Source organism: Heliangelus exortis, chromosome 1 (assembly GCF_036169615.1).
Source record: "Heliangelus exortis chromosome 1, bHelExo1.hap1, whole genome shotgun sequence".
Classification (NCBI taxonomy): Eukaryota; Metazoa; Chordata; class Aves; order Apodiformes; family Trochilidae; genus Heliangelus; species Heliangelus exortis.
The window spans coordinates 197,026,913-197,037,427 of NC_092422.1; the positions used below are offsets into that span (position 1 = coordinate 197,026,913).

The 10,515-nt window shown below is 50.5% G+C and overlaps 1 protein-coding gene across 1 annotated transcript in view; it reads left to right on the forward strand.

Annotated features, from left to right (window-relative positions):
• UBE2H (ubiquitin conjugating enzyme E2 H) overlaps positions 1 to 5,040 on the forward strand; it is a 66,772-nt gene extending 61,732 nt beyond the window's left edge. The window contains exon 7 of the mRNA XM_071734277.1: positions 514 to 5,040. Coding sequence (XP_071590378.1) covers positions 514 to 638 — 125 coding nt within the window. The 3' untranslated portion in view covers positions 639 to 5,040. The remainder of the gene's footprint in view (positions 1 to 513) is intronic.
• Positions 5,041 to 10,515: the final 5,475 nt, after the last annotated feature.

Sequence of the window (10,515 nt, forward strand, 5' to 3'; positions counted from 1 at the left end):
ATGCTACCAACCATGACACCAACCATGATACCAAGCATGGTATCAACCATGATACCAACCATGCTACCAACCATGACACCAACCATGACACCAACCATGGCACCAACCATGGCACCAACCATGCTACCAACCATGGCACCAACCATGACACCAACCATGACACCAACCATGACACCAACCATGACACCAACCATGACACCAACCATGACACCAACCATGGCACCAACCATGACACCAATCATGACACCAACCGTGGTATCAACCATGACACCAACCATGATACCAAGCATGGTATCAACCATGACACCAACCATGACACCAACCACGACACCAACCCTGACACCAACCCTGACACCAACCCTGACACCAATCATGACAATAACCATGACACCAACCACGACACCAACCACGACACCAACCATGACCCAACCCAACCTTCAGTTGTCGTTCACTCCCCCTCTGCTGTTGAATACCTGCTGCTCACATGTTTTTTTTTTTTCTGTCCCCTTACAGAATACATTCAGAAATATGCAACAGAAGAAGCACTAAAAGAGCAGGAAGAAGGCACCGGGGACAGCTCATCTGAGAGCTCCATGTCTGACTTCTCGGAAGACGAGGCTCAGGATATGGAGTTGTAGTAAAAAAGGCAAACCTGCTTTTCAGAGAGAGACTCTTTAATTTCCTAACCATGAGAAGCAGACTATAATATTCATATTTAAACAAAGCAATTTTTTTTATTACTAAACAAGGTTTTTATGAATAATAGCATTGATATATATATATATATCACCCTTTAGATCTTGATTTTTTTTTTTTTTTTGGTTGTTTTGGTTTTTTTTTTTGTTTTTTTTTTTTTTCTCTTGGTCATTTCTTGAACCCGAGGTGCATAGCATATTCCCACATTCCATTTTGGTAGCAATATGCAGCCCGAATGCATGCATTCAGATTCCATTTGGCCAAGTCAACTTGTGTGCTACTGAACTGTCAGCTCCAACAGCTGCCCTGGTAGGTAGGGAGTTAGCAACAGAAAAAAAAAAAAAATTAAAAAAAAAAAAAAAAAGAGGAATAATTTAAAAAAAAAAAAAAAAAAAAAAGACTTTTGCTTTTCTTATCGATGTTTCCAAAGACACCACCTTGGATGCTGATGTGTGTGGAGCATAAAAAGCTGGGGGATGAGGAGACTTCACCCTGTAGATCAGACAGTGGAATAAAAGGTGCTCCTTCAGGTCAACCTTGCTGAACGGATTTTCCGTGGAGTCACATTTAAAAAAACAAAACAAAAAAAGAATAAAAAAAACCAATACAAATGCATGGAGCTCTTCAGAGCCTTGAAGCTTAAAAAAAAAAAAAAATGAAATTTTGACATGGAATTTGAAGTCTGTTTTTATACCTGGACTCCTGCCTGCCCTTCTGAACTGTAGGGACTGACGACCACTGGGCTCTTGGCTTTTTTTTTTTTTTTTTTTTTGGGGGGGGGGACTTTTGGAAAGCCTTCACCTGGATGTTATTCACTTTCTTGGGCTGGATTATGAGGAAAAAAACAAAAAAAACCACAAAAGATAAAACCAACCTACAAACAATGCTCTCTGAACAGTGCTTTGACTTAGCTGGAGCACATGTGAAGTCAAACTCTTTGTCACAGTTTGGAAACTGCTGCCCTTTAGTGGCTTCAAGTTTGCTTGAGTTTGGAATTATTTTTTTTTTTTATTATTGTGGGGTTTTTTGGGGTTTTTTTTGGCCTTTTTTTCTCTTCTTCTCTTGCTTGAAGTATGGTTAAAACACCTCACAAACACTCTGACCAGATGGATTAACCTTGCTGAGAGACCCATGAAGATTGGCCCATTGCCTGTAGTCCACGAATCCATCGGCACTGATTTTCTTTATTTCCCTTTTTTTTTTTTGTGGTTTATTTCCCTTTTTTTTGGATTATTTCTTCCCCCAGTTTGCACCAGCTTGGGTAGCCATCTGCTTGTGTGTGTACGACAGGATTCAAATTTCGTGAGAGTTAACAAAAGAATATGATCTAGGAAAAAAAAAAAAAAAAAGATTAATAATAATAATAATAAAAAAAAAAAGCCTAAAAAGCACCATTTGAGGAAGCAAGTGCATCTGCTCTGCTTTGGTTTGGGTTTTTGGTTTGTTTTAATATTGGGTTTTTTTTTTTTCCTGGATGCTTCTGACTTGAAATGTTTGATTTCTCCTGGTGTCTTGCAGCAAGCTGAGATTATTTTTTTTTTTTTAATTTTTTTTTTTTTGAAATTGTTGGTTGGTTTAATGCTGTAAAATCTTAACAGAGTAAATGTCTACCTGGGATGCTGGTCTACTTGAATTTGGATACTTGTGCATTGGTGAGTCAAACTAAGATGGATTTTGAAAGCTGAATGTTACCTGCTGTATTTTTTGGGGGGTTTCAGAGGGGTTTGGATGAGAAGTTTCTCATTTGTGGTACAACCTACAGGACATGGAAAAAAAAAAAACAAAAAACCAACCCACCCTGAGCAACTCTCCAGCAGATTTTGAATGTCAGATTGGTACATTTGTCATGTGCCCAGAATTGCTTTATTTCTCTTTTTTTTAATCTTTTCCTTTAGAAATGCCACCAAGTTTGGAGTCACCAGGGTTGGAAGGTTACAATCCTATTTCTTAACTCATAAAGCACAATCAATTTATTTGATTTTTTTGTTTTTTTTCTTATGGGAAAAAAAACCACAAACAAAACCAAACCTCATCTCAAATACCATTTTGCTTCAGCATGATTTTTCCTTAATAAAAAACTGCAAAGAATTTCCTTGCTGTTAATTATGGGCATGAAGCAAAGGTTTTTCCTCTCCTTTTCCCCCTTCCCCCTTTTTTTTTTTTTTAATTTTCTTTTAAAGCAGTGATCTTAGGGCTGTGGCTAGTGACTCTGCTGAAGTTTTTTATCACTTGTGGCTTCTTGGAAGGGTAATTTTAACTATTGAACATCTCGTGGTGAACTTAAATTTTCAGTAAAAAATACTTTTGGGTGATTTGGGTTTTTTTTTTTCTCTTTACTTTGGGGTGGGGCCACATTTTGCTGGCACTGATTTAATTTACTTACCTGCTGCCCTGGCAGTTCTGCTTTAAACCTCTCCTGGAGGTGCCACTTTGGAGTAGAGTTAAATGCTGGGTGGTGATAATAGTTTAAAAGTTAAACAAAAAAAAAAACCCCAAACAAATGAAAAAAAAAATTAAAAAAAGCAAAACAATAAAAACCCACAACAACAAAACCCACCAAAAAACAGCCCTACAATAAAACCCCCAAAAGAACAAAACAGAACAAAAAAAATCACAGTAAAAATTTGTATTTTTTTCAATATTGTATAAAAATAGAGTATTTTAATTTACCTCATTCCCCCCCCCTCTTTCCTTTGCAGGTTTTTCTGCCCTTCACCTGGGTTTAGTGCCCCAAACCCCTCGTGTGTTCTTCCCCTCTCTCACCATTTTGTGAAATGGTTTTTTTGCTAAAAATTCCACCCCCCCCAAAAAAAAAAAAAATAAAAAAAAAAAAAATACCTGACCTGAAGCCAAGGGGATTTGTGGAGCTTGTCCAAGATGTGCAGGTGAGAGGCAAGAAAATCCCCATCTCCAAACTCCCCCCCCAGAGGGATCCCAGTGGTGGTGGAGGAGGAGAACCCAGTTGCCAAAAGCTAAAAAAAAAAAATAAAAATATGTATTGATGTTTTTTAGAGGATGAGGTGGACTGGGAACTGCTCTGTGGGTCCCACCCTTTCCCTTTCTGCTTCTTCTCCATCAGTTTCCACCTTTTTTTTTTCCAAATCTCCCAAAAAAACTTCTTCCCCCCAACCAGTTGGTGATGGAAACTCCACCTACGTGGGCTGCCAGGAAAGTTGGAGCCATATTCAAGCCAGGGAGTGCTTTTTTAATTATTATTTTTTTGACACCTTGGTGGGTTGGGGTTGTTTCTCTCTTCTTCAGGAAGCAGAGTTGGTGTCACCTTGATGCTCCGACGAGGTGATGGGAATTTCTCAGCCAGCCTGGGGCTTGGATTGGCCTCTTCCCAAACTTGCCACAGCCCCTTGGTGCCCTTTTGGGAACAACCTTTGGCTTCTGCCCCTCTTTGACCTCTCCTTTTTGGGGACAACCTTTGGCTTCTGCCCCTCTTTGACCTCTCCTTTTTGGGGACAACCTTTGGCTTCTGCCCCTTTTTGACCTCTCCTTTTTGGGGACAACCTTTGGCTTCTGCCCCTTTTTGACCTCTCCTTTTTGGGGACAACCTTTGGCTTCTGCCCCTTTTGACCTCTCCCTTCTGCCCTTGAGGTTTTTACGCGACACGAAAACCCCGTGGCCGTGTCCCTCGATGCTGGTGGCACCTGGTGAGCCTCAGAGCCAGAGTTTTCCTGTCCCACACATCCCTTGGGATGTGCAGAAGGACATCAGGGTGGGGACAGGCTGGAGCAGAGCTTGGCTGTGGCACCAGCTCATCCTCTGCTTCCACCAGCCCCGTGCTTGAGCTTCAGCTCCTCCTGATGCTCACCCATCCTTCACCTGCTGGGGAGACAAAGCTCTCAGCATCCCACCTGGTGACTGGCACCCATGGGCAGGGACCCTCCTCACAGACCAGGGAGGTGGTTTTTTCCTTTTATTTTCCCTTTATTTTATTTTTTTTCTCATCACAAGTTCTGCTGGCACTTGAGCAGGGGTGTTGGCACCATGAGAAACGACCGTGACTGTCCTGCCTGTGGTTGGTACCTGTTGTGTGATACTTGAAGAGATCCTGGGGGATTATTTATTTTTTTTTTTTTTGCCCTTTCAGTCAACTCTTTCATTTTTTTTATTTTTATTTTATTTTCAGTTTTTTTCTTTTTCCTCTTGGTTTTTGGGTTGTTTTTTTTTTTGTTTTTTTGGGTTTTTCTGGTTGCGTTGTCGATGTAGTTGGGCGCCTCTGCCACCCTGACAAAAAAAAATGCCTCTTCTCTTAAGAGTATAACCTCTCTGATAGTTGTGTATAATGAAAGAACTGTAAACTTTTTTTAAAATAAAATATGTATATACCTTGAAGCTTGGGCTGGTGCTTGAGCGCCGAGAGCTCGCTCCTGCAGGAAGGACCTTGGGAACTTTACAACATTCTCTGCGAAGGTTTTTCCCAACCTCAAGGATTCTGTGGTTGACTTTAGATCCCACCAGGACTTCCCCCGTGGTTTCTGCCAGATCAAAGCCAGCCTGGAGCACCTTTTCCTTGGAAATGATCTGCTGGAAGTGGAACATCCAAAGTTCTGATGGTTGAGCTCGGGGTATTTGGCCTCTTCTCCAGACGTCCTTCCATGGCTGGTGAGTGCAGCCAGGACATCCAAGGTGGTTTTTAAGGATCTTGAGGTGGAAATGATGGATGAATGCAGCCATGGGACATCACTACCTCCTCATCCCTCCACTCCCAGCCTGGATTTTGCTTCTGAGGTCTCTTCTTGGAGGAGGAGAAGTCGCCGGGAACGTTGCCGGAGATGCCGCGGCCACCGTGGGAGCTGTGCCTGGACCTGTCCCCATGGCAGAGGTGGCTTTTCTGGGTCATCACCCCGAATTTTGGGCTGGTGTTAACCGTGGGGATGAGGATCCCATAAACCTGGGACATGCCCAGGAGTGGGAGGAGTTCAAGGCCCCCGAGCTGGTGTTTTGGGGCTGTGGAGTAGGGATGGGGACAAGAGAGCTTGGGCTCATCCTGCTTTAAGTTGCTGGAGATGAACAAATCCTTCCTCCCCATCCTCCTCCTCGCTCTTAGTCACCCTCCCACCCAACTCTGGGGACAAAGGTGGTGGGTTTGTTGTCCTACCAGTGCCACCTGCTGCCAGCACCCAGCCTGGCAGCACCTTTGGGTGAGAGGACCCCTCCTCCCAGGGCCATCTCCTGGGACCTCTCCTGGGCCCTCCAGGCTCTGCCCCAGCTCCTTGGGGGGAGCAGGGAAGGGGTGACAACCCCACACCCCTCTGCTCTGTGTGTGTGTGTCCCCCTTTTATGGGGGGCATTTAGGGTCAGGTGGGGTGGCACTGTCCCCTCTGCCCAGCAGGTGGCCCTCGTGCCACACCAGTAGCCTCCCACTCTGCCCAGTATAGAGCAAGAGCTGACCCGGTGCTGGGTGCCCTCCCTTGTCCCCTGGTTGCTTCTCTGTCCACATTGTCCCCTGGGTGCTGGGTGGGTGCCACCCAACATCCTCCCTCGGGGTTCTTGACCTGGCCCGAGCTTTGATGGGGCCCTGGGAGGTGGGTGCTGCTTGGGGGGTGCTGGGGGCTCAGTGCTGGGGTGACATGGGGGACAGGGACCCAGAGCTGGTGATGGGTGATGCTCCCAGGAGCACCCAGAGGTCTCGTCCTGACCCATCTGTGCTGGAACTGAAGGGCAAAAACCTGAGCCTGGACCCTGCCCCAGGCTTTGGGTCCCATCTCCAAGGGGCTCTGGGTGCCATCTCCAAGGGGCTCTGGGTGCCAGCCCCACAGGACTTTGGGTGACATCCTCATAGGGGTCTGGGTGACATCCTCATAGGGTGACATTTCCATAGGGTACCTTCCCACAGGTCTTCAGGTCCTCATGGGGTTCTGGGTGTCATCCCCACAGGACTTCAGGTGTCTTCCCAGTGGAGCCTTGGGTGCCATCCCCACGGGGCTTTGGGTGCCATCTCCCTGAGGCTCTCGGTGCCATCCCCATGGAGTCTTGGGTGCCATCCCCATGGGGGTCTGTGTTTTGGGTGACAACCCCATCAGGCTCTAGTTGCCACCAGCACAAGGCTTTGGGTGCCATCCCCATGAGGGTCTGGGTGCCTACTCCATGGGGCTCTAGGAGGCATCAAAATGAGGCTCTGGGTGCCATCTCTATAGGGCTTTGGGTGCCATCCCCACAGGCCTTTAGGTGTCTTCCCCATGGAGCCTTGGGTGCCATCTCTATGGGGTCTGGGTGCCATCCCCACGGGGGTCTAGGTGGCATCACAAAGAGGCTCTGGGTGCCACCTCTATAGGGCTTTGGGTGCCATCCCCACAAGGCTTTGGGTGCTATCTCCAAGGGGTTTTGGGTGCCATCCCCATGGGGTTTTGGGTGCCATCTCCATGGGGTTTTGGGTGCCATCCCCACAGGCTTTGGGTGCTATCTGCATGGTGCTCTGGGTGCCATCTGATGGGGGTCTGGGTGCCATCTCCATGGGGTTTTGGGTGCCATCCCCACAGGCTTTGGGTGCTATCTGCATGGTGCTCTGGGTGCCATCTGATGGGGGTCTGGGTGCCATCTCCATGGGGTTTTGGGTGCCATCCCCACAGGCTTTGGGTGCCATCCCCATGGTTCTCTGGGTGCAATCCCCATGGGGTTTTGGGTGCCATCCCCCTAAGGCTCTGGGTGCCATCCCCACAAGGCTTTGGGTGCTATCTCCAAGGGGTTTTGGGTGCCATCCCCACAGAGGTTTTGGGTGCCACCTCCATGGGTGTCTGGGTGACATATCAACCAGGCGTTGGGTGCCATCCCCATGGGGTTTTGGGTGCCATCCCCCTGAGGCTCTGGGTGCCATCCCCACAAAGCTTTGGGTGGTATCTCCAAGGGGTTTTGGGTGCCATCCCCATGGGACTTTGGGTGCCATCCCCATGGGGTTTTGGGTGCCATCCCCACAGGCTTTGGGTGCCATCTCCATGGGATTTTGGGTGCCATCCCATGGGGGTCTCTGTGCCATCCCCACAAGGCTTTGGTTGCCATCCCCATGGTGCTCTGGGTGCTATCCCCATGGGGTTTTGGGTGCCATCTCCAAGGGGCTTTGGGTGCTACCCCCACGGGGCTTCAGGTGGCATCTCAGTGGGACTCTGGGTACCATCCCTATGGAGGTCTGGGTTTTGGGTGCCATCCCATGGGGGTCTGGGTGCCATCTCCATGGGTGTCTGGGTGCCATCCCCACAGGCTTTGGGTGCCATCCCCATGGGGTTTTGGGTGCCATCCCCATGGGGTTTTGGGTGCCAACCCCACAGGCTTTGGGTGCCATCCCCATGGGTGTCTGAGTGACATAACAAGGCGTTGGGTGACATCCCCATGGGGTTTTGGGTGCCATCCCCACAAGGCTTTGGGTGCTATCCCCATGGGGGTCTCAGTGCCATCCCCCTGAGGCTCTGGGTGCCATCCCCACGGGGCTTTGGGTGGCATCTCAGTGGGGCTCTGGGTGCCATCCCTATGGAGGTCTGGGTTTTGGGTGCCATCCCATGGGGTTTTGGGTGCCATCCCCACAGGCTTTGGGTGCCATCCCATGGGGGTCTGGGTGCAATCCCCATGGGGTTTTGGGTGCCATCCCCACAGGCTTTGGGTGCCATCCCATGGGGGTCTGGGTGCCATCCGATGGGGTTTTGGGTGCCATCCCCATGGTGCTCTGGGTGCCATCCCCCTGAGATTCTGGGTGCCATCCCCATGGGACTTTGGGTGCCATCCCCATGGGGTTTTGGGTGCCATCCCCATGGGGTTTTGGGTGCCATCCCCACAAGGCTTTGGGTGCCATCCCATGGGGGTCTGGGTGCCATCCCCATGGTGCTCTGGGTGCCATCCCCCTGAGGTTCTGGTTGCCATCCCCATGGGACTTTGGGTGCCATCCCCATGGGGTTTTGGGTGCCATCCTCACAGGCTTTGGGTGCCATCCCATGGGGGTCTGGGTGCCATCCCCATGGGGTTTTGGGTGCCATCCCATGGAGTTTTGGGTGCTATGCCTGTAGGTCTCTGGCTGCCATCTCCACGGCCACACATCCCCGGTGACAGAAGGGGACAAGCCAGCTGGCAGATGCTCAGGACTCTGCTCCCAGGTTCTTTGTCCCCACGCCAGCTCCCAGGCCCTTCCACACCAGAGGACCCACTCCCCACCCCTCCCCACCCAAAGGACCTCGGGGAGGGGCTGAGGGGATCCCTGGGGCTGGGGGTGCGATGGAAACCCAAACCTCAACCCAACCTGAGCCACCAACCCCAGGGCTGGGAGTGGGGCAAGGGGGGGGGAAATGTTCTCTGAGCCAGACCCCTTCTGATGACCCCAAAGGCCCCAGGGGACACCTGAGCCTTCTCCTCCTGCTCAGGTTACGGCCCTGAATTGTTCCTCCTGGCTGGAAGAAACGGCGTCAGCGCCCGGCGGATCGGTGGCCATCACTAATGCATGAGGAGGTGGCTGGGCCATCCCCCCCCCCCCCCCGAGCTCTCTGTGGGGACAGGAGGGGACAGACTTGGGGTCTGGGGAGGTTCTGGGGAAGGGGGTTTGCTCCTTTCTTGCCCTGAAGTTCGGTGCTGACCCAAAGCGTGGTGGCCACCAAATGGGTCTTGGCCACCAAGGTCCCCGAGTCCTCTGCCACGTCCCAAGTGACCAGGAGTGGTCCCCAGCTCAGTGCATGTTCCGTGGCAACCATCCCTGTTCTCCCCAGAACTGCTGGTTCTGACCCATTTGCAGCCAGGGCTCTCTTCCCACCACCACCACCTCCTCTTTGCTGTTTCCCCATTTTTAGCTCTTCCTCCCCCAAATCCTCTCCTCCTCCTCCTCCACCGTGTGTGGTGCTGCTGAACCCCACAACTTCACCCCTCGCCAGGACCCCTCAGAGATCTGGGGTGGTCCAAGCCACCAGGATGGGATCCTGGTGCAATCCCTGAGCATTCCACCTCGGGGTGGCACCTACTGGGATGAACTGGGAGTGACCACCTCCCCATCCCTGAGCTTTAACTCCGTATCCAACCCAGGGTGTCCCCTGGCTTGGGGATCATCTGGGGGGGCTCAGGAACCACCATAAATTCTTGAGGATCATCCTGGGTGCTTCTCTGCTTGGGGACCACCCTGGCCTCTTGTGGGACCACCCCAGGGTTGGGGACCAACTGGGGTTTCTCCTTGTTTAGGGGCCATCCTGAGGGTCTTTGGGACCATCACCAACTCCTGAGGATCATCCCAGGTGGTTCCCTACTTGAGGACTCATAGGGACCATCCCTGAGTTTGGGGACCATCTGGGGTACCTCCCTGCTTGGGGACCATCCTAGGGTCTCAGAGAACACCTGAGGACCATCCCGGATGCCTCCTTCCCTGGGGATCACCCTGGGCCTCTTTTGGGACCCAATCCCAGGGTTGGGAACAATTTGGGATCTCTTCTTACTTAGGGATCATCTTGAGGTTGGGAACCATCATCAATTACTGAGGATCACCCCAGGTGCCCCCTTGTTTAGGGACCATCCTGAGGTCTTGAGGACCATCCCACATCTTCACCACCATCTGGGGTACCTCCCCTTGCTTGGGGACCATCCCGAGCTCTTGGGGGGACCATCCCAGAACCTGCAGACCATCTGAGCTGTGGGAAGGGGAAATTTTACCAGCACCAACCTCCCTGGTGCCATAAAACACCCCGGGGGGGCCTCCTGGGCTGCTGTACTTGGGTTGCATTCCCTCATCCCTCCCCATCAATATTGCATCAACGTTTCCATCCCCACCGGAGCTCAGCCAGGAGATGAGAAAGGAAAAAAAAAAAACCAAAAAAAACCCAACCTTGGCTGAGCTTTGCCCAACCCCCT